Source organism: Mchenga conophoros, linkage group LG1 (genome assembly GCF_057382185.1).
Source record: "Mchenga conophoros isolate Kocher_MC1m ecotype Shallow Benthic linkage group LG1, M_conophoros_male_GT1.1, whole genome shotgun sequence".
Taxonomy (NCBI): domain Eukaryota; kingdom Metazoa; phylum Chordata; class Actinopteri; order Cichliformes; family Cichlidae; genus Mchenga; species Mchenga conophoros.
The window spans coordinates 34,606,654-34,631,422 of NC_140526.1; the positions used below are offsets into that span (position 1 = coordinate 34,606,654).

The 24,769-nt window shown below is 41.4% G+C and overlaps 1 protein-coding gene across 1 annotated transcript; it reads right to left on the minus strand.

Moving 5' to 3' along the window:
• Positions 1-3,752: 3,752 nt before the first annotated feature.
• Positions 3,753-24,769, minus strand: slc6a5 (solute carrier family 6 member 5). Its single transcript, XM_085276001.1, has 16 exons — positions 24,471-24,769; positions 22,999-23,472; positions 21,145-21,295; positions 20,512-20,643; positions 20,171-20,344; positions 18,578-18,728; positions 17,714-17,846; positions 16,629-16,763; positions 16,421-16,524; positions 15,331-15,455; positions 15,065-15,177; positions 9,181-9,312; positions 8,791-8,890; positions 7,486-7,586; positions 6,315-6,482; positions 3,753-5,099 (listed from the first exon to the last, which is right to left on the minus strand). Exons 1-16 carry the CDS (start codon positions 24,471-24,473, stop codon positions 4,944-4,946), a joined length of 2,352 nt encoding a protein of 783 aa, XP_085132127.1. The 5' UTR covers positions 24,474-24,769; the 3' UTR covers positions 3,753-4,943.

The following is a 24,769-nucleotide window of genomic DNA, read 5'->3' on the forward strand; positions in this document are numbered from 1 at the left end:
GGTCTTCAGAGTGTAAGCTACCCAACATTAATTCCTGATTTTTTTGTACTTTAAAAAAAATCTGATGGTGTTGACAAAAACTCTGGACACGATTTTAATCACTTAAAAAATATTTAAAAATAAATTTTCAATTGCATATTTTGATATTATATAAGGTATTGACTTAAATACTTAGTGACGAGAGCCATGATGTTTAATTTTACATTACTTTAAAAAAAATTTCTGTATTTTAATATTATCACACCTGCTTCTGGACAATGGATTTTTAAGGTACTGGTAATATATATTTACCATTTAAAATAAATATATATTTATAAAAAATGCAAAATCATACTTTTGTTGTATAAACATTGCCTTGGTTTGTCTTTTAGGCAGTTGGGTTAACACTTGTATGCATATTTTTAACCACAAAATTGGGTTTTATCTGCCGGACATGTTTTGTCCCTCATCTCAAGAATCACTGAATGGCCATTCAGTCAGTTGAGGGTATTCAATGTAGGTCAAAGAGTGACATGCTTGCAGGAGCTTTTAAATTATTATCATTATACTTTCCACTTCTTCTGTGATTTCTCAGTCGACAGCAAACAGTATGATATATTTTCATATGGCTATGATGCCTTCAGTACTTTAGCGGCTCAATGTAAGAGCAGACTGACAGACTGATTTGCAGAGGGGATTTATTGTCTCAGCCAAATTTCCGTTTTGTTATTGTTCATAGCTCTGCAAGCTCAGCATGTGTGCTGTCTGAAAAGAAGCCAGTGACAACAAGGAAAACAATAACATTTATTTATTGATTCATAGGGTATATATTTCATGATATAATAGCGATATATTATAATTGGCAAAGATACTATAATCCAATAGCATTTCTATACATAAATACAAAATCTGAGGTAGAGCCTCAAAGATTGATGAAGTTGAAAATAAATAAATGCATTTCACATATATTATATATATTTTCTTTCTTGTTTTTTTTTGTTTTGTTTTGTTTTGGGGGGTTTACACACATCACACACATTTTAAAACATAATTGTTATAGTGTATATCTACTCTTAATTTTAAAATTAAATTGATGTCATGGGCTTTTGGAGGCACATATCTATATCCATAGGCAGCAGTACCTCGCATAGAACACACAGAAATATATGACATTACTCAAGTAATTAGAAATTTAACCTATGCATTCATAGGTCACACAATAAAGTGCCAAAAAGACACAACAGACGTAACAATAGGAATACTGGTACCATATGAGACAGACAGCTATTGTGTGATGTTATTTCTGAAATACATATAATATTCTACCATAAGAGGACATCTATAAGGCCAATGGTTACCTGAAGATGTTTTGTAACATATTGGCAAACATCAAAGAACACTACATGTTATATGAATGGCAGTATCTCGACCTCCTATACGCAGATGACACATTCCTTTTTTCTTTTAAAGATTGCTTTCTGTTTTCACTACAACCCTTATATAAATTGCTCTTTCTTTGGTTACTTATACTGCCCAAAGTTGACTTGCAGGCTAAGCAAATTAGAAGTTCTTTTTGGTTGCTGTTGTTGTTGTTTTGATTCTTTCACCTATGTAAAAGGACAACAGCAACCTTCTGTTTCTTTATGTAGAACATAAAGTTACCTAAAGTAAACATGCACTGTATTATACTATTGGGAGGAAAAGGACAAAGATTATTATACATGGACATCAAGTTACAGCAACACAAACTGCACATGCAAGCTCTTCATTACATTATATGGCTCCATGTGGTTTCAACTAAACCCTAATTTAGTTTTGTTTGTTTTTTTCTGAAAAATAAAGGCAGAGAATCTCTATAGAAATTGAACATAACAGGGCACAGAACAAGGCCCCGAGTGAAAGCATTAAAATCTCTCTCAGGGCAAAAAAGGCTTTAATCATTCAAGTCTTATAGCAATACGCAAACGGTCTACTACATCCAACATGATTTAAAATGCCAACCTGCTCATTTGGCCAGCCCTGCTCTAATTTGCATGAAAGCCATAGAGTTCAATAGTTTTTTTGGAGCAGATTAGTGTTCATAGTCTGCTTTACCCAGCTCGAGTTAATAATTTGTTCTCCAAGATCCCCACATCATCAGAAATGAGAACTAGGTGCATCAAACATCCTGTAAATCTCCTCTGCCTGTTTCAGCAATCTACTGTAAGACTGACCATGCAAACATCTGATTGACAGGTAAGTGGAAGTTCATGTGAACTAATATATAGACAAACACACACATACAAGCATACACAGACATACATTATTATCACATTGGAACAAATAGAGCTAAATGCACTACATATTACCCAAAGCAACACTGCCTAGCAAGCACACTATTTAACATCAGGGTATTTGTGCTCATCGATTGATCGCGTTTTGTTTTCAAACCATAAAACCTCTTTGATCACAATCTGTGCTATGTACATGTCAAGTTCTTGAAAATACATGGCTTAGAGAAATAGTTAAGGAGACATTTAAACTCTTGTCTACTGTTATAGAATCTATACCTGCAGCCTCCATTAAGAACGCTTACGCCATTCCACAATTCATCACCTGCAGTGTTAAAAGCATAGTAAAGCCAATTAGGAATTTTGTCAGCATGAAAATGCATATCCAACTGGTCAAATTGTGGAAAGTACTAATTGCTTTCGAGTGGATACATGGTGTTACTTTGAAGGTAATTGGTTGGCAGCCCACAAAGTAAAAGTTGGCTGCCACACATGTGACATTTCAAGAGGGTGCAAAGCCTGTCTGTCTACCTGCTGAGCTTTACTGAACTGTTCTTCAAGTTGCTGTGGCGTTACATAAGGAGATGACTTTTACGCCCCCAGAAACAGTGGCTCATTTGTGCTGAGGATATCTTAACAGGATGAGTTAAAGGGAAATATGTGCTAAATTACAGCATTATGGCTAATTCTACAGGATCACAGTGTGAGTAGAAGTTGGTGAGAGCTCAGAATTTTCTGCCTTTTCGAATGAAACTAATCAGTGCATTGATGATCAACAAAACTGTTTCAAGAGCTAATTACTAAAGTTCCAGTTTTGAAATGTGACTTTCTTTTTAATTAATTTGACTCATAATGACCCTCCTTTAGCAGTGCACAGGGTTGGTCAAAACAGGCTAAATCACTTGTGTATCTTTTATATTCATTGCACCGAAGCAACAGCAAGCAAAACCAAAGCAGTGCTGCATTGAGATTATCTGACCTTTTGCAACACACTTCCACACCGTTCCCATTATAATTAAGCACTGGGGTGGCTCTGCTGTTTTCTGTGCACTGGCTGCTACTGTTCCCACAGCTACCAGAGTAGTCTGAAGGGATCGAGTATACCTGAGACCCTGTTTTCATGAGGACACACGTAGAAGCGAGGCATACGTCTGAAATGACAAAGAGGTCTCAAGAGCTCTACCACAAACAACAAGAGACAAAGTACACTTCCAGGATAGAAGGAGGCCATTTTCTAATCTTCATCTGCTCACATATAGCAGCAGATCCTAATTTTTTGAGGACAGGACAACAACACACGCTTACTACTTGAAGAAAGTCTTTTTTTTGTACAAAATATTCCACAACTAGGGTTCAGAGAGGCATTACTGCCCCTCCCACACACACGCAGACACACAAATGCGAGTCCCTGTCTTGCTACCTCTATCACTGCTATATATATATATATATATATATATATATATATATATATATATATATATATATATATATATATTACACTGTTACTCTACTGATGCGATGTATATTGGAAAGAAGGTTTCGTCAGCTGGCTTAGCACTTTCACAAATACACGTCTAAAATATATGCACAAATAGCGACTACTAGGTTTTCAGACCTTAGAAGGTTAAATGGCCACGTTATCACCTTCTAGAGGAAGGCTAGACTACTCCTACGTTAGGAATGTGCTACTTTAAATTCTAGGACAATACAGCAGGAATACAACTTAATAAATAGACAAAGAGAGAGGGTATCACAAATGGTCCCTCGGGTTCAGAATGAAAAATAAACCCAAGTTTGTACCATACTGTAGAGTCATCTGAGGCCAAAGTGTATCTACGGAAAGTAGTAATCAGGATGCATTCGCTACTCTACCGGGATGTAAGAGGCACAAATTGCAGATCTTATAATCTATTTTTGACAAAGCAATAGCGACTGAGTGGAAGCCCATATGAATATACATATATACTGCTGGATAGGAACAAAATGTGATAACAGAGCAAATTGTGTTTTTTTTTTTCTTTCCAGGCAGTTGATATTATTTGTATTGCCGATGGAATTTTGTACACAGATGGAACCAAACAAAGATCCCCACTGAGCTCGTTGTGCCGTTTTTTGTTTTTGGGGGTTTTTTTTCTCTGTCGCTCAATTTTCTTTTTGTTTTCCTGTGTCTGCTTGCACCAAGATGATTCATTATCTGTACACACGAATTTGATGGCACGCACATACACTTAAACTCACGCGCGCACACACAGAGAAATACACACAACTCCATAGGGAGCAACTAGGGTGAGTCTAATATTGCAAGTGCAGTCTGAGCTGTGTCATTTTATGACACAATTTTTCTCTTGGAATAAAGATCCCTGGGAAGGGTTCTGGAGTAATCAGCGGTCATGTGTGGGAGGCAATGGTAGCCCATTAAGAGTGTACAAAGCAGCAGTGGAAGAGTAGACTCCACTTGGGCAGCTACTCCTCCCTGAGAGAAGAAAGGACATGATGCAGACATAAAGGAAGAAGAGAAGGAGCTTGTTTCCACATCCACGATAAAGCAAAGAAGACAAGAAGCAAAGAAGGCTTAAGTACAGAGCAGGAGAGAGAGAGAAGGGAGAAGACGTGGGGATGGAGACGATTCCCACCACCCACCAGTGCCTCCTACAGGGCTTGGAAGTGGTGGATGTGGTGCTGTCAGGATGGCTGCTACTGGTAAGAACCAAGCTGGAAGTCCTTGGGGGGCAGCTTGAGGCCCAGGGAGCTGGTTCCCAGTGGGTCGATCATGTTCTGGTAGCGTTCTCCACGGTGCTTCATCAGGAAAGGACCCCAGTCAGGCTGAGGGGAGCAGACCAGCTTCAGGCGCTGCATGACAACAGGAAACACAGAGCACTTACAGGTAGCGATAATACATGAACTGCTCTCTTTAACAAATGCTGGCCTCTTGTTAAATTACATTTTTTTTGGCTTTTGCCCTGACTTTTAACACATTGATAAAGCTACTTCTTGCACATTTAACATGTCCATAAATATTCACAGCCTTTGCTCAATACTTTGTTGATGCACCTTTGGCAGGAAGTACAGCCTCAAATTTTTCTGAGTATGATTCTAAAAGCTTTGCACACATATTTTTTGTTCTTCTTCTTTGCAGAACCTGGTTGGATGGGGGAGCATCGGTGCACAGCCATTTTCTGATCTCTCAAGAGGTGTTCATTCAAAGACATTCATAGAGTGGTCCTGAAGCCAATCTTTTGTTATCTTGGCTGCGTGTTGGGGTTCACTATTATTTTGGAAAATGAGCCTTCGCCTCAGTTAATGAGATGGGACCAAGAACTACATGTGGACAGGTGTGTACCTTTCCAAATCATGTCCAATCAACTGAATTACCACAGCTGGACTTCAGTTAAGTTGTAGAAACATCTGAAAGATCAGCGGTGGAAACAGGAAGGACCCGAGCTCAATTTTGAGTGTCATGGCAAAGGCTGTGAAGATTTGTGTATGTGCTTCATTTTGTTTGATTTTTAATAAATTTGCAAAAATTTCAAGCAAACTTTTTGACTTTGTCACTATGGGGCACTGTGTGCAGAATTTCGAGGTGAAAAAGGATTTGACACTGTGATGATTACGCGTTAATTATGATCAAGAAAAGCAAAGCAAATCAAATGTAGCGTTAGAGGTGTGTGATAGAGGCTGCTGTCAGATACAGAGCGCACAAAGATGTTAGACCAGAAAGGCCCGTTCGTCATCATCATCATCCATTAATCAAAGCATTTTAAAGAGACCCACAAGACTCCCAGAAAAAATGTTCAAATTAATACTCAGCCTGCAGCCTTCCTCTCTCTGCTAATGAGCGAAGGATGAGACTATTGATTTCCTCGACAGTGCGCGCGCCTGTGTGTGTGTGTGTGTGTGTGTGTGTGTGTGTGTGTGTGTGTGTGTGTGTGTGTGTGTGTGTGTGTGTGTGTGTGTGTGGGCGTGAGAGAGAAAGAGAAAGAGAAAGAGACAAAGATGCATGTGGGACAGTGTGTGCGTAGCAGACAAACCCAAAACATTACGTGACAGTTTTATCACAATTATTACCTCGATGATGGTGCCGGGGGCCAGGTGCATCTTAATGACGAACATGATGGGGATCCAGATTACAGAGCAGATGACCATGAGCCAGCCCATAACCATGGACCAGGTGGGGTAGGTGTAGTCCTCATATGTCATCACCTTCCACTGGTAGAGACTCAGCCCCAGGATGCCCTGCACACGCCCGGAAATCCGAGAAACATTTGTTAGATGAAATGTCACAGCACGGTATTTCAACTGCTGTTACCTGATGCTGCTCAACTGTGCAGTGATTGTCAGCACTGACTGGTATGGACTGTGTAGTAGCTTAACTGCACTGACCTCAGGGTCCAAGGCTAAAACTTTGTCTGCTGTTCTATATCGATGAGAAAATTAGATCTTTAGTTGTATTATATGCAGAGAGTACAAAAACAGGAAAGGCAGGAGTGGGTCGGGGGGGTGGAAAAAGTATAAAAAAGTGAATTTGGTTTGAAAGGATTAGAATAAGACCAAAAGGAATACAAACAGAGAATAGATGGCAGACAGAACTAGGTTAGCCGGAGGCTGTGCATCAATGAGCTCCCGGAGGAAATGTGATCTCGAGAGAGAGAGAGAGAGAGAGCAGCAAGATGGCCAGCCGCCTCGACTGCTGCTCCATTTGTCATCGTCACCTCTGCTTTGGAGGCACAGTAGTTTCCATTACGACTACTAACATTAATGCTGGCCAGTGTCCAGCTCTTACGTGCCTTTGTAGTGAACTTCGACTACACAGAATTCTACGTAAAGACTCTCAGCTTTACAGAGACAGGTTTCTTTGGAGATATGTGTATACTCTCTACTGATCATGTACATGTTCAGTGCCGATCAAACGCTGACACATTTGGAATTTGGCAGCTTCAGTTTTGAAATGACAATCAACGTGAGAACCTGTGACATGACAGGAATGTGAAGGAGGAAATAATTTTTCGATTTCTGAGTACAGGAGCAATTTCTCCTCTGTTCCTTTATGATTGCAAATCAATGAACTTGAAAGAAGACAGTGAAAATAGAGGCATTTTGGGCTGCACATGTTCATATGTGCCCATGTGTACGAGTGTCTGTGTGCGTGTGTGTGTGTGTGTGTGAGCGTGTGTGTGTGTGTGAGTGAGTGTGCGTGTATGCGCATACCAGGGAATGAGATGAGCAAAAACAAACATACCGTCAGAATGGTTGGAGTCACAAAGGCCCAGCACAGTCTCCAGAATCGGTTTGGCTGGAAACCAATCATCATTTCAATGTCCTCACAAAACCTCTGTAGGCCTGCAAAGGAAGAAGAAAAAAGAGAAGAAATAAAAGAAGAGAAATGGGTGGTTTCCAGAGAGAAGGCATGGAGTGTGACCTGGGTTTGATAACGTCCCTTTAAAAAAAAGGATCGGTAAATTCAATCTGTCCTTATGAGCACATGTGAATGCGTTTCTGTGGTCCCTGGAAAAAGTGAGTGAGCAGATGGCTTCATTCCTCTGCCTTTATTGACGGATAACTGTGAGTGACATGAAGTGGCAGAGTCACACAATCATTTCAATATGTCACCTGCACTGATGACAAACTGGAGGCGAGCTTTGCTTCTTGGTAACAGCCTTCTGATACACACCTGAGCTCTCTGCCTGTGTGTGTGACAGAGACTTGTGCATTACAACAGAGACTCCTAGTGGTCACCGCAGGATTAACAAGTGAGAATTCGTTTCCAGCACGAAGGAGCTTTGGACGATTGTCCCCTTTTGCAGATACGCATAATTGAGATGCAGAAACCCGTTATTTTAACTATGCTGTTCTTTTCAGTTTGATTTTTTTTTTCTTGTTAAAACTGCTACAGCCTGAAGATATTTTGATTTTATCTGTTTTACTATGACAAAGGATTTTAAGTTCAGGAATAGAAATGCCTCAAAAACCACCAACATTCTCTGCTGCACCCTGCACTGACAGTAATATTTTAGGGTCTCTCGGCTGATTATACAGTTTGGCCCTGCTGTCTGTGGAAATGTGTCACAGAAGCAAAGTCAAAGCAAAGAAATTACACACACAATATCAGATATCTAGATTTTCAGAAGAGAAAGGTATTCTTGCATTTATTATTCTATTATATGCATATGCCTCTCTGAACACACAATCAAACTGGCACTGGCTTTTTATGTAAGAAATACAAATGAAAAAAAAGTGGGTATAGGTATGTCACCTATTGGTTTGACTGAAAAAACAACAGACTTATAAAATAACAACTTGGCAACCGTAAGTTTGCCCAAAAGGCCATGAAATCATCAGAGAAGTATTCACTAGATCAAATTTAATCTGTCCTTATGATCTTATCTGTCTACATTTGCAACCAGAGCAGTCGCCCCCTATTGACCATTAAACAGAATGCAGATTAAAGGTACTGTCTGTGGAAAGAAAAAATCACAGCTGTGACTTCACATGCTGAACCTAGAGTGGCCTTAAAGTGAGCTTTCATGGCAGCTCGTGTACTTACCATAGAGGTACGAAATCCCCACCAGCTCAAAGATAGCAATGATGACCAAAGAATAGGAGGCCGCAAACGTGTCCACCAACTGGAGCATGTACATCCCACTCTGTAACAAACACACACACACACACACACACAGAAAATATTACAAAATCTATTCAGCCTTCATCCTGCAATGTCATCCCTCCTGTCACCCGACACTTGGATTTGTCCACGGTCACAACTTCCTTTTCATAAGACTCAGCCTACTGTTCCAATCATTGCACCTGACATCTGAAGGCCAGAACTTTGCTTGACATGCAGAAAAATTGGCATTGTATTCAAAGTCAGAGTCAGAGGGTGCAAGGAGAATGCTCAAGTATCCACTGTGAACCCAGAGTGCAGCAGAGCACATACCTCTGTGATCATGGGAAATCCCAGGATGAAGAAAGAGACGCAGCAGACCAGGGTGAAGATCGGCTTGTGTTTCCTCAGGTATTTGGGGTACTCATCTGACACAGAGGTGACTATGGTCTCGATGGTGGCAAACTGGGATGGAGATGAGAAGGGGGGAATATTAAAGAGAACTAGGGAGGAAATGTGTTTAACCATGGCAGATGTTTAATAAACACGTTGTTCAAACATTGCATTTGCTGAAAACAATCGCCAACTCTTTATGATTCCTATTTAATATTAATACTTTTGGCAACAGCTTACAGTAATCCTGCTTGGCTCCACTACAGAATCACTAACAATTGTCCACCCAGGCCAGGGCGTAGCAGCAATTCCACTAAATAAAAAGCCTCAAGTCAGCAAGTTTACCTCATCTGAATCCAAGCGGCCGCTGCTGTCATAACTTTAGCATCCAGCATTTGTCTTCGGTTCATCCAATAAACACATAATTTCATTTATTTCGCAAACAAATAAAGAACATTATTCTAACCCTGAGCAGAAGAACTTCTGAACTTGCTTCATTCATCCTGGCCGCTGTTTACATCCCGCCAGACGCGGATGCGCAAGCAGCTCAGTGCGCACTCGCAGATCAGATTCTCCACACGGAGCGGACATACCCGGACTCTCTCATCATTGCTCTTGGGGACTTTAACAAAGCCAATCTGAGCCATGAGCTTCCGAAATACAAACAGTATATTAAATGCCCGACCAGAGAGGAGAGGACATTGGACCACTGCTACAGCACGATCAGCGGGGCCTATCGCGCGGTGCCGCGCGCTTCACTCGGACTTTCTGACCACGTCATGATCCACCTAATCCCCGCGTACAGACAGAGGCTGAAGCTCTCCAAACCTGTCGTGAGGACCAAAAAACTGTGGAGCAACGAGGCTGTGGAGGAGCTTCGCACGTGTTTGGAGACCACAGACTGGGACACAATGAAGGCTGCTTCTAACAGCTTGGACGAGTTTACGGACACTGTCACTGTCGAGAATGACTCGGCCTCTGTGTGGAAAGGTTTTAGGAATATTACAAACTACAAGCCTAAAACCCCCCACTCCACTGATGACTTGCTCTTAGCCAACACCCTCAACGACTTCTACTGTCGTTTTGACGAGCCATCAGGCAGCCTTCACACCTCCAACGACCCCAACAATAGAGGCACTTTGGACACTCATTCCCCCACCTCTCCCCCCTCCATAGAGCCATCACCACCTTCAAACTGTTTACCTGCAACACCCGCCCCCTCACCCCACACAAAAGAGGATTTCACACCACCTCCTCCGACCACAACTCTTCATATTCATGAAGCAGATGTGAGGAAGCAGTTTAGGAGTCTGAATGCTCGGAAAGCTCCCGGCCCAGACGGTGTGTCTCCTGCCACCCTCAGACACTGTGCAAACGAGCTGGCCCCAGTGTTTTCTGGCATCTTCAACTCCTCACTGCAGGCATGTCATGTGCCTGCCTGCTTCAAGTCCTCTACCATAATCCCTGTCCCCAAGAAACCTAGGATCACTGGACTAAATGACTACAGACCCGTGGCTCTGACATCTGTGGTCATGAAGTCATTTGAGCGCCTAGTTCTCTCCCATCTCAAGACCCTCACGGCCCCCCTCCTGGACCCCCTGCAGTTTGCATATAGAGCCAACAGGTCTGTAGACGACGCCATCAACATGGCCCTACACTTCATCCTGCAGCATCTGGACTCCCCAGGAACCTACGCCAGGATCCTGTTTGTGGACTTCAGCTCTGCCTTCAACACCATCCTTCCAGACCATCTCCGAGGCAAGCTTTCCCAGATGAATGTGCCTGATCCCATCTGCCGGTGGATCACTGACTTCCTGACGGACAGGAAGCAGCACGTGAGGCTGGGAAAGAATGTCTCGGACTCCCGGACCATCAGCACCGGCTCCCCTCAGGGCTGTGTTCTTTCTCCTCTGCTCTTCTCCCTGTACACCAACTGCTGCACCTCCACCCACCAGTCTGTCAAGCTAATCAAGTTCGCAGATGACACCACCGTCATTGGGCTCATCTCTGACGGGGATGAGTCTGCCTACAGGAGGGAGGTTGAACGTCTGGTGTCCTGGTGCAGCCACAACAACCTGGTGCTGAATGCCCAGAAGACAGTGGAGATTATTGTGGACTTCAGGAAGCACACAGCCCCACTCCCCCCCATCATCCTGACTGACACCCCCATCACCTCTGTGGACTCATTCCGCTTCCTGGGTACCACCATCACCCAGGACCTGAAGTGGGAGCCCACCATCACCTCCGTCATCAAGAAAGCCCAGCAGAGGATGTACTTCCTGAGGCAGCTGAAGAAATTCAACCTGCCAACACGGACGATGATGCAATTCTACACTGCAATCATCGAGTCCATCCTCACCTCCTCCATCACCGTGTGGTACGCTGGAGCCACTATCAGGGACAAACAGAGACTGCAGCGTGTTGTGCGCTCTGCTGAGAAGGTGATTGGCTGCAGACTCCCATCTCTGCAGGACCTGTACACCTCCAGGACTCTGCGGCGTGCAGCCCGGATCTCAGCTGACCCTTCTCACCCTGGACACAGTCTGTTTGACCTGCTCCCCTCAGGCAGGAGGCTCCGGTCCATTCGCACCAGAACCTCTCGCCACAAGAACAGTTTCTTCCCCTCTGCTGTGGGACACATGAACAATAACCACATGTTTGTCCCCGCCACTAACACATGACCCTACGCTGTGTCACTGCATCATTTCATGTCTGGCACTGATCACCACCTGCACTCATGTATATATCTTTCTACGTAGCACTCATAATTCTTATTCTCATGTATATATCTCATGTATATCTCATGCACATATCTTTCTTTCTACATAGCACTTTAATTCTTATTGTCTGCACTGAAGCACCGCAGCAATTTCCTAATGTTGTAAACCTCAACATCTGGCAATAAACCCATTCTGATTCTGATTCTGATTCTGAACATTATTCTAACCCTGAGCAGAAGAACTTCTGAAAACAAATAAGTATGAAGGATTTAGTTTACAATGGATAGACTTTGATAGGATGAGCCTGTCTAGAGAATTGCAAATGTAACATGATGGTAAAAGGGACTCGGAACCCAGAGGACAGCAGCGGATGAATACATAAACATGAAAATTGAGCGAGGGTTGTATAGTGTGTGCGTATGCATAAGTTTATTGTAGAAATGGCGCTGCCATCAAGCTATCTGTCACTTCCCCACTTCTTCCTTTTCCTCCTGAGCTCCCAAAACTAATTTCCCGTCAACATCCCAAGCCTATTACTGCTGAGCTGCGTTCCACGACAAAACCACAGCAGCAGCACTCTCCTCTGTGCTGCTGCTGCCAAGGCAAAGTAACATCATCATTTACTGTTACTGTTTACTTGTGTCTTAATGCACCACTGTGCCCTCTGCTCCTCTGCTCAGCTCAGGAGCATCACAATGCACTTGAAGGAGTTTGTGTTTTATCAGGAACTGTTTACCCAGGATCATGGCGGGAGGTGCTCTGGACTTTAAAAACATCCCGAAGACGAAAAGTGTTTGTTCGCTGAAGCTGCGTGAGGCATAACTCAGCGCAGTAACCGATATCATGGCTAGTGGGTCCAAATGAAACCGTTTTGGGTTCTTTTAGGAAAACATAGTGCTGACATGGAGCAATAATATAGTCCGTTTGAAGTTTTTCAGTATACTTGTCTTTCACTTTTACATTTATGGATCTGCTAGTGGAATTATTGTTTTGACATTAGAAGAATTAAAACAATTTCCAAATACAAATTGTAAATGATATCTAAAGTAAGTAAATGTTACAATAGATCAATATCATAGACAGATATATAGTTTAAAATGAAAACCTTATAGGTTTTTTGTTTACTGTAATTCCTTTTTAAAATGTAAAGGCACAGGCCACTTTGTAAGCTATTGCTTTTTGACACAAAAATCTAACCATCCAATCATGTGGCAACAACTGTTCAAAACAACCTGCGGAAGTTCAAACCTAGTGATGCTGACGCTGAATGAAGCTGTCATGTTAAAATCTCTGAGAAATGTTTCCAGCAACTTGTTGAATTCATGAAAAATTAAAGCAGTCCTGAAGGGAAAAGGGGCCCAAAACTGATGTACTGCATTTTGAGTAAAATGCAAATGAAAAATATAAAAACAATGGTTTATTTACACGCTTAATTAATCATTAAGGAAAATAAGCTTGGTATGAACTGAAAGTATACTAATCAATTCAGTATTATTTGGTCAGCTTCCATTAAATGTAATGTTTTACATTATCCACTGAGAATTTTGGACATAAACATTTTTAGTGTAGAATAGCTTCCTGAAAATGAATTATATCTTAAATCTGTGCAGTTATTGTTGGTATTCTCCACACTCCATATGCTCAAACTGCAGCTGGAGTGGTTTTATTAATATTACGATTGATCTTTCCATCATTTCTGTGATGGAATGGTTAACAAAATGAATTCTTATCACCCACAGTGTAAAGCACTGTGTTCACATATCACATTTGATTGTTGTTTTTACTTCCTGATGTTGCTCCAAGACTTTAAGGTCAACCTAGTTTCACTCACTCCAATCACACAGACTCCCCTCTGTTCAAGTACCTGGAGAGCTCAGGCACTTCAGGTGAACTCAGTCACAGCGGGTGCTGTGCATTTGTAATCATGTTAATTGGGTCAATGTGTGCAGTGTGCAGTGTTTATACATCAGCTACCAAACCCAAATGTTAACCTCGGAGCAAACAAAAGTCAAGAGACTCGTGTTTCTGACTGTCACAAACTTTGAGATCTTCAGCAAAATTAAAACAAAGTGGGCCTGAATACCTACCACAGCAGAAACAGATCATTTACCTGACAGACCAACGTCTCACGACACCTCGTTTACAAACACATTACACATTAAAAATGAACACTGGCATCAAGGTCGAGATTGGTTTCCCTAATCTTGACCCTTGAACGAAACAACCTCCCCTCACTGCGCTTTTTATTCATATTTTTTATATTAATTATTGCTTGAAAATGTTTACAATTATCCCCAACTCTGCACTTCACAGAGCTTTTTAGCCATTATCAGCTCATTTTTTCATTTTATGTTTTAAGTGACACACAACTGGACTATACAAGCTTTGGCAGAAAGAGACTACTAAATATTCCTTTTGTATTTATAAGTTATATTCATTAATAAAGAAAATCAAACTTTGTGCTCCTCGTTTGTGCTTGTAATTTAAAAAAAAAAAACGAATATTTTAACATTCTTGTAATCTTGCTCAGAAGTGAGAGTGTCACTTTTTCTTAAATACGTGTTGCCCTCAAGCCTTTTCTCCTCATTTCTCCTTCTTGCCTCCATCTCAGTTGGGACGCACTAAGATGTGAGGAAACAGGGCGAGGAAGACAATCAAAGACGAACACACTGAGAGATGAGGTGAGAGATGTTTCTCTCAAGCACAAGAACAAGATCATCTCATCCTCTACGCAAACACTGTGGTGGACAAGAGGGTGATGATTGGTTTCATAGGTAGTGTGGAGCTCTTCTGCCACCAACTGGCTAAAAAAAAAAGGAAACTCTTTTCTTGTTTGCATGTCTTGCTCAGATTCGGGTAAGAAGACTGACATCATCTTTAGCAGATGGAGAGCTTGTGCAGGATTTTACTCCAGCAGTAGAGCAAAGACTAAAAGTGATGTTTCATGTTCTTTAACATGTAAGTTCAAATAGAGTTACTTAAAAGTCATTTTATGGGCAAATTGTTTGCCTGTTTCCAGCTATAACTTCCAAATGCCATAGCTCATATTTAAACTTGGAACTTGATTTTTTTTTTCATTAGTATTAAGAGGATGTAAAGGTTACCATAGTATCCAGGCCAAGGGTCAGGAGCATAAGGAAAAAGATGATTGCCCAGAAAGGAGACAGGGGAAGTCTGGTCAGAGCCTCTGGATACACCACGAAAGCTATACCTGGACCTAACACACACACACACACACACACACACACACACACAGACAAACATATATACTACATGTATGGTATTTCAATAGGAATACATAGACACTGTCTCAAGTGCAGATAAAAGCGGTGCTGACCTCATGCTACTGCCGGCCAGTTTGGGAGCTTACCTTCATCAGCCACCTTCTCTATTGGCACCTTTAACTCATGTGCCATAAAACCAATGACAGAGAAGATGACAAACCCAGCAAATATACTGGTGGCGCTGTTTGTGCATGTCACTATGATAGTGTCCCTGCAATGAAAAGGAAAACAAGAAGAGAAAGGAGAAACGTGAAGTGAGCAAATATATTTGTTGTGACTTCAAGAGTTTTTAAGTATTTAAAACATAGAAATATGAATATGAAAACTGTCCAGTGGTGCCAAAGTCCTTCTAGAACCAGGTCTCGGGATGAGGACGCCATCTTGCAACGTCTCTTGGCACTTATTTGGGCGGTTATTTTGAAGCATTGCCTAAATTCATTTGAATTAAAATGATCACTGGAACATAAAAATCTCATTACCATCGAGTCAAATTGGATTTTTTGTTTATTAATGTTTGCCAACTTTGCCAAAGAGTAATGATTTGAAAAGCTTTTCATAAGAAGTCAAACTTCTTTCACCATCTTTACGGCAACTGAATTCTCAAACATTTCATCGATCTGAGTGTCACATCCCTCTGATAATGTCTCTGATGCTCTCATACTTAGAGCCCTGTCTTGTGTACAACATTTAAAAAACACAATTGGCAAATATATAATAGTGGATAATACTACTAAGCTTTCATTTATAGTAATGAACCATGTGTATATTCAGTTAATGTGCAGATATTGTGACTGCATGGAGTAAATATATATATATATATATATATATATATATATATATATATATATATATATATATATATATATATATATATATATATATATATATACATATATATATATATATATATATTTCTTGTGAATCAAAAAAGTTTCACACATTTAGGCTTTTGCATTTTTTTTCTTCAAATGCTGTGGATTACTTTAGCGATAAAACAAAGCACAGGAAGAACAAATTGAGAGAAAATGAAAGAAACAGCTTGCTGCAAAAAGTCACATTTATTACTGACATTTCATCCTACCAGACATTCAGACACATTCAGACATAGCGTCATGCATCTGTGGTGACAGGTGGAATTTGTCTGCCAGAAGCATAGTTTACCTTTTATGTGTTTACCTGTAGCAGTTATTGTGGAACTTATTGTAAGAAGACAGCGTGATGAGGCCGCCCCAAGCAGCCGACAGGGAGAAGAAGATCTGAGTGGCAGCGTCTTTCCACACCTGAGGGAGAGAGGAGCAGCTGCAGGAGAAGGGCAAGAACTGGAAGGCCTCTTTTCTGTCTGTACTTTAGTGTTTGTAGAATTCAGTGAGGAAATTCTGGTTACCTTTGCATCATTTAGTTTCTCCCATTTTGGTGTGATAAAGTAGAGGATGCCGTCAGCCGCACCGGGGAGGGTCACTCCTCTGATCAGGAGGATGACGAGCACCACGTAAGGGAACGTGGCGGTGAAATACACCACCTAATGAGAAAAGAAAAGAAATGAGCAACATCAGCACACACACACACATGCAAAGATAAAACAGTTTTTTTCATAAAACGGTCAAAGTCAGTAAACTTTGTAAGATCATTTATATCCCTCTCTTTGTGTGTGGACTTTTAAACATTTAGTTTTTCAAGAGTTAGCTGTTTCTCATCAAAAAAAACCACTATTATTAACATATATATTAGGATTATATTAGGATCACTTTTGATCCAGATTGTGGTGCAAACAGGAATTTGTACACTAAAAAAATCCCAAGTTTACAATTATTACAGAAAAACCTCTGACACAGGCCTGAAGCTCCACTCCACAGTGACAGGCTTATGTGTGCTGCAGCTCATCTCTATGTCCACCAGAGGGCACCACAATACAACAATCGCAACTTTATTCAGTTTCTGGGTGTTGTTTTGGTCTGAGACCATAAGACTGTCTTTTTAAAGCAGCTCTAACATTCACCTGGGCTTGAACAGCATTTTATATATTTATAAATTATATATTTATGTATTTATTTTTTCCTTCTTTTGCTTTCTTTAAACTAAGAAAATAGCTTTCAGTTATTTTAAGTAACATTTAAGTATTTCTTACGAGAGAAAAAAACTCAAACACGGAGTTTAAAAGAATCGCTGTGAAGTAGATAATTTATTAAACACAATATAATGCACTTGTTTTGCGTTTCTCTAGACTCTGGGTATTTGCATATGAAATTTTTCTTGGAAATAAACTCAGATCTGCGTTATTTTTACATTTTTGGAAATGACAGTTTTTCCTCATAAAAGGTTGTGTGTCACATACTTCATCACTAGGTGGCGATATTATCATTAAAGGGAACGCAATCAAAGGAAAACTAATAGCAGCATGTCTTCTGAGCTTCAAACTTCAAGCAGAAAGACATCGGAAGGCAGGTTTTAGTTTTGTTTTTAGTTTGTTACCTTTCCCGATGACTTGATTCCTTTGGCTAAAGAGGCGTAGACAATGAGCCAGGCCAAGAAGAGACAGCCGGCCAGAGGCCAGCGGATGTCTCCTGGATATTCAATCCCTTTGGAAATGTGCAGCACATTGTACCTGCAGGTGTTATTCAAACAGAAAGGTTAAGTCTAAAAAACAAAAAACAATGCAGATCAAAAGTTCATGCTGACACTTTTTGTTTTTGTTTGTTTGTTTGTTTGTTTTTTCATTTTGCCGAGTCATTTATTACAGAGTCCCAAACATGTCAGAGGGTCTGCCAGAGATGTAAGATTTATGTAAGTTGGTTTTTTTTGCCCAACTTTTGACACAAATCTCCATAAATCATCATTAATTATATATTGCGAGGATAGCCTCGTTGTGTTTAAAGATATTAAGCTGAATGAGTGCAATAAGAGAGAACTACAAAGTCTCTGTACAGTTTTTTCCTTGTATATGGAAAACAGTACGATTACCCCACTCCGGACTTGATTTCTTTCCTTCTGCTTTTTCTGTCTTTATATTGTTGTTAAAGTGTACATAAACATGTTTTCATAAAATGCTGCAGGACTTTTTTTTATTATTATTGTGCTGTACTTTTTTGTACATTTATAAAACTAGAATTATTAGGAATAAACCTTATCTAAGTGTCCATGAACTTTTTACTGAAGCAAAATGATCACTTTTTTGATGGCTTGAGAACTGCAGAGAATGGTTTTAAAAAAATATCAGATTCTGTCTTTCATCCAGTCATAAATGTATTTATTTTTTTTAAATCTGGCTAAAAGTGTATAGATCTTTTTTTCAGGAATTGAAAACAACATTTTATTTTGGCCAGAGGATTCACTCACTTGAAGTATTCCTCGCTGGGGCTGACATATGTCTTGTTTCCATCCATACTCATGTTTAGCAGCTTTGTCAGGTTTCCCGCTGTGTTTGCCAACGTGCAGAAAGTGGAGTTCTTGATGGACGTGATGTTTCTGTCCCGCAGGATGCATGAGTCTGTTCCAATCAGAAATCAATACACGTCAGCTTGGAGAGGCTGGCAGAGAGCTGCTGTGGGACACAACTTACTGCCCGCTCAGGTACACACTCTGAATTGGGGTGAAGAGATGGATGTGAGTAAGAAGTGGGAGGAAAAGGCCAGATGGATACAGTGTACAGTGTAGTGTAGCCTCACTGGAAACTTCTTCCACTTGTATTTGTTAAAATCCTGCACTGCTGAATATGATTAAATAAATGTTTCTGAGCCCTGTTCTCACTATTTATATTTTTTTTTCATGCAAACAAGGTAGACAGAAGTAGGTTTAAGCTTTTTATATGACTCTATTTTCAGTCATTTCAAGCTTATATTAACTGGGCCTTAATGATTCAGGACGTTTTTTTAATTGCGCTTTGCACACTTGTGCAACTCGTTGTTGTTTTTTGTTGTTGTTGTTGTTGTTGTTGTTTGTTCGTTTTTTGGAGGGGGGCACTCAGTGGACAACATGCGATGACATGACATGAATCCTTTATGACCCTAGGCCACAAATATAGCTTTAAAAATTACATTGTAGTGTAATATTACTCCATATACATATTTTAATATAACCACATCTCTTTGGCATAAAAGGGAAACATTAAAGTATGCATATAACAGATTATTTTTTGCAGAGCTTGTGCATTGCATTGCAAACCTGTTCAGACCTCGCTCACCCACACGATAAAATCATATATGTAAACACATTAACATACGTCAGGCTACATAGTTCACGTTTTTGCTCCCTCTTGTCTGCTTCATCATTCAAAAGACGCAGACATGCAGACCCGAATAGGCCTTCCCGTTTCATCCAGCAGGGGTCAGTCTCGGGCTCACTGCAGCACTGCAGCAGCTCAGCCTGTACAGTAAATTTGTCAAGCAAGCAGTTTTTGTGCTGAATTCACAGAATCGCTAAAGGCAAATATTACAAAAAGTGAAGCCTCTTTCGACTTTTATTCGATGCAAATCGACGCCAAGACGCCTTCGATTCTCCGCTTTTATGTTTTCTTTGCTAAAACATAATTTTATCCACAGTTTAATTCAGTGTCAGACCACTAACAGGCTGCTTCTGCCCCATGCTGCAGCTTTAAAACATGAAGCAATGCTTTAATCTGACAGAATCACACAAAAGAATAATCGAAGATATAAATATAGCGTGTTTCAGGTGGGATTTTATCTCCCTGGGGCCTTCATCCCCTACTTTACTGGTCTCTAACAATCCAACCGGATCATATAGAAAACAAACTGGGTGCTCTTAAGTTTAAGTATTTTTCAGAGTGAAACGCCGCAGAGATCACAGGTCAGTATTCATTATACTGCAGGACACCTTAGCTGAGGGAGGCATGACGCATTGCGTATTGTGGAGAGTGGGGTGCTTTTCTAGTGTGTGTGTGTGTGTATGTGTGTGTGAAGGTGTGTGTCTTACCTAACAGCAGCATGTCTTTGTCCTTACATTCCACCGTGTTCCACTCATTCCTACAGTTAGCCCATGGCAGTGAGCCCTTCAACGAAGCGAACAGGTAGTACAGTGTCCAGCACATTATAATATTATAGTATATGGCTATCAAGACAGATATTATCAACATGGCAATCCCGCAACCTAAAATAAATAAATGAGACGAAATAGATAAATTACTCTTAAGGAAAGTGGAGAACTCGTGATTATAAAATGTATTTATTTTTTATTTGGGTTTTATATGTTTATTTCTTTTTTATTTCTTTTTTTAAAATTATATTTCTTAAAGATGAGGAGATGGGCCAGTTTACCTTGCAGAGCGGGGATGCATTTCCACACTGACACTGGCCCTTGGCTTGCAAACTGGCCGAGGGAAACCTCCAACAAAAAGATTGGGATCCCAGCGATGCCCAGCATGGTCAGGTAGGGGATCAAAAAAGCTCCTGCGGGGAATTAAAGACCAGGCTACAGAGCGGAGTTTCAGAAGCACCAAAGTCTGAACCTAACTATGGAATAAAGTGAAAATCATCAAACGTGAAGTGTGTACTTGGCTGCTTCTAAAAAAAAACATTCGGCATATGGGGAAAAACATACGGCAGCTTTTAATGACTTCTGCAACATTTAAGGATATTATTTGATAATAACTCCTATATAAAGCAGTTATAACAAGGACAAGAATGCCAGTTAAAATAATGAGAGTCGATTTTGCTTGCGATGTAAGCACATTATATCTGCGCACCACCAGAGGAAATCCCAGCACTATAACCTATTTTTTTAATTCATTTTCAACATAGTTCTCTTAGCATTCGCATGCTTACAGGCCTAACAGGATAAAGGAATGAATGGGGCTAATTCCGGCCTTGACTGAAATTTTTATTTTATTATTTAAAACACACACACACACACACACACACACACACACACACACACACATAAAGTCTTACCTCCCCCGTTTTGGAAGGCAAGATAAGGAAACCTCCACACGTTTCCCAGTCCCACTGCATAGCCAACCATGGACAGAATAAAATCCAGTTTATTAGACCAGTTTCCTCTGGCCTTATTCTCATCTCCCCCTTCGTCATCATCTTCGTTAACCTGAGGGGGGGAAAACACTGAGTCTCTAAAATGTTTTGAAAAAGTAATAATAATCTTTTTTTTTTTTTTAAAGCTAAGTGTAACCACAAGAAGAAGCACTCAGGCTAACTCATCTCCCATCAACAAAAAGCATTCTCTAGTTTAAAAACAAATTATAAATACATAATTAAAAAGAGTAACTCATCATTCTGGTGGGAATTGTCCTTTACAGACAATAATATTACATGCTCACTGATCAAAGCGCGTTTTTTCCACATTCATCATGCTGACTGAAAATCTGGAACATTTTTATTTACAAAATGTTGACGAATCCGATCCAAAACACTTTTTTTGGGGCCATCTACATTTTGTTCACTGTGTTCGTTATGTTTTAATTTTGTTCCGTTTTACACACGACAATCAGAATTCCATAGCGGCTCTCAAAGCTTACACACGTAACTCGTCTCATCCTCTGCTACGCTTAAGGGCCGTTACCTCCACCAAACCGCTGGAAATCTTCGTGGAATTTCATGCGGAGATTAAAAACATTTCCTGAGGATCGATTCAGGAGAACTTTTTTTTTTTTTTTACACAGCAGAACCTCATTTATCAGATTCAGGAAATAGACTGTGTTGAATATATAGATTCCGATTCACAAACATTGCGCTGCATGGGAATGTGTCTGTGTGTCTGCTTCTGTAAGTGTGAGCGTGTGAAATGGTAGGGGTGGTGGGGGATGCCCTCCTGGGGATTGGAAACAATCCGCAGTCTCCTGTAATACAGCGCTGTCTATCAGCCGGATAACACCTGGGCTTTTGGGCCATACCAAGTGTGGGCAGGGAACACCGAGAATACCGCGAGAGTATGATTCAGTTCTCTTTTTTTCATTAACCATGTTATCACCACCAAGCACAAATCAAGTTTAGAATTGTAACTAAAATAATAAGAAAAATAAAAAACACCGGAAACAGCCATAGGTTTATGTCTAAAGGGGCGATCTAATCGTGAATAAACAAAACAGCCCAGTGTGCGCGCTTTGTTTTCCTCATGTTTAGCTGACATAAGCGGTTTTTAAAGTTTTGATCAGACACCGCAGACTGCTGCAGAGCATCAGAACAGACGCTGCGCAAATCAAGGACAGCAAATAGCTCAGGGTCCACCCAAATTACAACACATGCGTGATTCAACCCGGTATCACTGCGAAGAGGTTCACCATAGTCTGTTACACCTGTGGGCGTTCCGCGCGCTTACAATCTTTGCATACGCTGAATGAACCACTCTCACTCCCAATACAGGCTTTCCCGAACCGGTGCATGAAAGAAAAATAACTAAATAAAGACCACGAACTATGTATCAGACAATACTGTTTAAGCATCCCGACAACGAACCCACGGTCTGTCCTCACAATGACGGTTCCCTCTTAAGATCCACTTTAAAGAATCCTCTGATTCAGCTCAGAAGTTCTGGGGCTACAAATGAACAGCTTAACACGTCCGTCACAAATCAATGCCTGGGGTAGCTACCACATTTTTTTAGAGTTCCACAGATTGTTATTCACAGCAGAGATATTACTAAAGGTCTGCGTGGCACTGTCCCCCTGTTTGGAGGCAGCAGGTTAATCCAGTCAGCTCTCCGATCAGCCACGAGCGGAAACACATCCACACCGCACCTGCCTCCACAGCGGCCGCCCTCCGTTAAGGTAACGGTTCATTTAGCTGACTTACCCCCGCCACGGTTCCAGGCTGAACAGACGTGTTCCCATCTGTTCCCAGTATGATGGTGGTCTGGCTCATAGACGTCCAGTTGCCTGCGGTGTTGTTCTGCTCAGCGGTGGCCCGGAGCGGGTCGCCGTACTGGGCGGACCCCCCGCGGGCCGAACCGATGGAATCCTTCCTCAAGGCCGAATTAACGGCAACGGATCCGGGGACGGCCGGCGGGGTGTTTTTAAACGTCCCGTATTCTTTATTGCTGTCCGGTTCCCCCGGTTTATTTTCCGCGGGACAAAAAGTGTTGCGCTCGTTACAAGGAGGCGGCGGCTGAGGCGCCGGGTGATGGCGAGGAGTGGACGGCGGGCACGCTGCCGTGTTGTCCGGTTTGTTTCCTGTAAGTCCCGCGGCTCCGTCGGACTGCTGCGCAGGGATGTAGCCGGTGGGAGCGCTGGCCGGTTGTTTGGCCATGTCTCTGTGGTCAGACAGATCCTGGAATATGGGAGCGACAGATCAGCGAGATAAAAGGAAAAAGCAGGGCAGAAACCATGAAACCAGCAGGCGTTTGCAGGCCATCGCTGCTCTGGGACTAAAAACAAACAAACAAACAAAAAATCATAATAAAAATTACGCTCTTTCCCTTTTCTGTTGTATGCTGTGGCTCTGGTCGCTCCATAGTTTCAGCTCAATGTCTGCCGAGTGTGTGTGTGTGTGTGTGTGTGTGTGTGTGTGTGTGTGTGTGTGTGTGTGTGGAGAAAGTGCTTCTTGTGCTTGTTGGAGGGAGGGGGTTGCTTTTGCTTCTCCGGTTCTCGCTTTCTGCAAGATTCTTTAATTTTACGCCCCATTTCCCCCCTCATGTCATTCAGCCACACACATCCACTGATTTTTATGGGCAATAGACAAGCTGCTGCGGGTCTCTCGGTGGCTTCGCTCTCCCCGCAGGCATGCAAGATCGCCGGCGTTACCAGCGGTGAGCAGACCACGGGCGTGGAATTACAAATGACTCCCCTGAAATGTAACTTGGGGGGGGGGGGGGGGGGGGGGCAACAGGAATAAATCCTTAAAAGAAAAGAAAAATTACTGACCGGTTTGTTGTTTTCTTAGTTGTGTTTTTAGCGGGGGACTAACTACCTGGCTTCCGTTTAAGTCTGTAGAAAGCGAGTAAATTGAGAAAAAAAAAGGTTACAAAAATAGACATGATCAACCAAATGTTAACTTTCCCATTGAAATTTTTCTCTAAAAACGGAAATAAAGAAATAAAAAGGTTAGGTGACACAGAAGAGAAAAGGCGGTTAAAGTTTTTCAGTGTGAAACCACAGCTGCATTTCAGCACCACGGACAGCTCGAGCGCCTGAAAGCGTTAAACAGTGCCCCCCTGCAAGAAAAGTGCCAGATTAGCATAAAAACAGAAGAGAATACACTCAGATGACAGAGGATAGATAGATGAAACTGCAGGAGAATAGTTACACGAATTAGTTTGGAACACTTACCATTTTTTGCAGAGCTCTGCCAGCAGGCTGGAAACAGCTGTAAAGGAAAAAAAACCCGATGAGGAGACGACTAGAAGCGGACTGGTTGTAGCTCCGCAAAGTACCAACTGCAAAGCTTTTCTATAGCTCCGTGGGAAAGAGTGGGGTTTGCGTCAGTGCAGAGCAAGGTGCCCTTCCTGTGACATTTTCTTGATAATAGGAGTTTGATAAATCATTGGCCTTGGATTCGGATTTTTAAAGGGACAACAGGAGAACAAGACGACGGGGGCGCGTGTGTGCGTGCGTGAATTGTCTGGTTA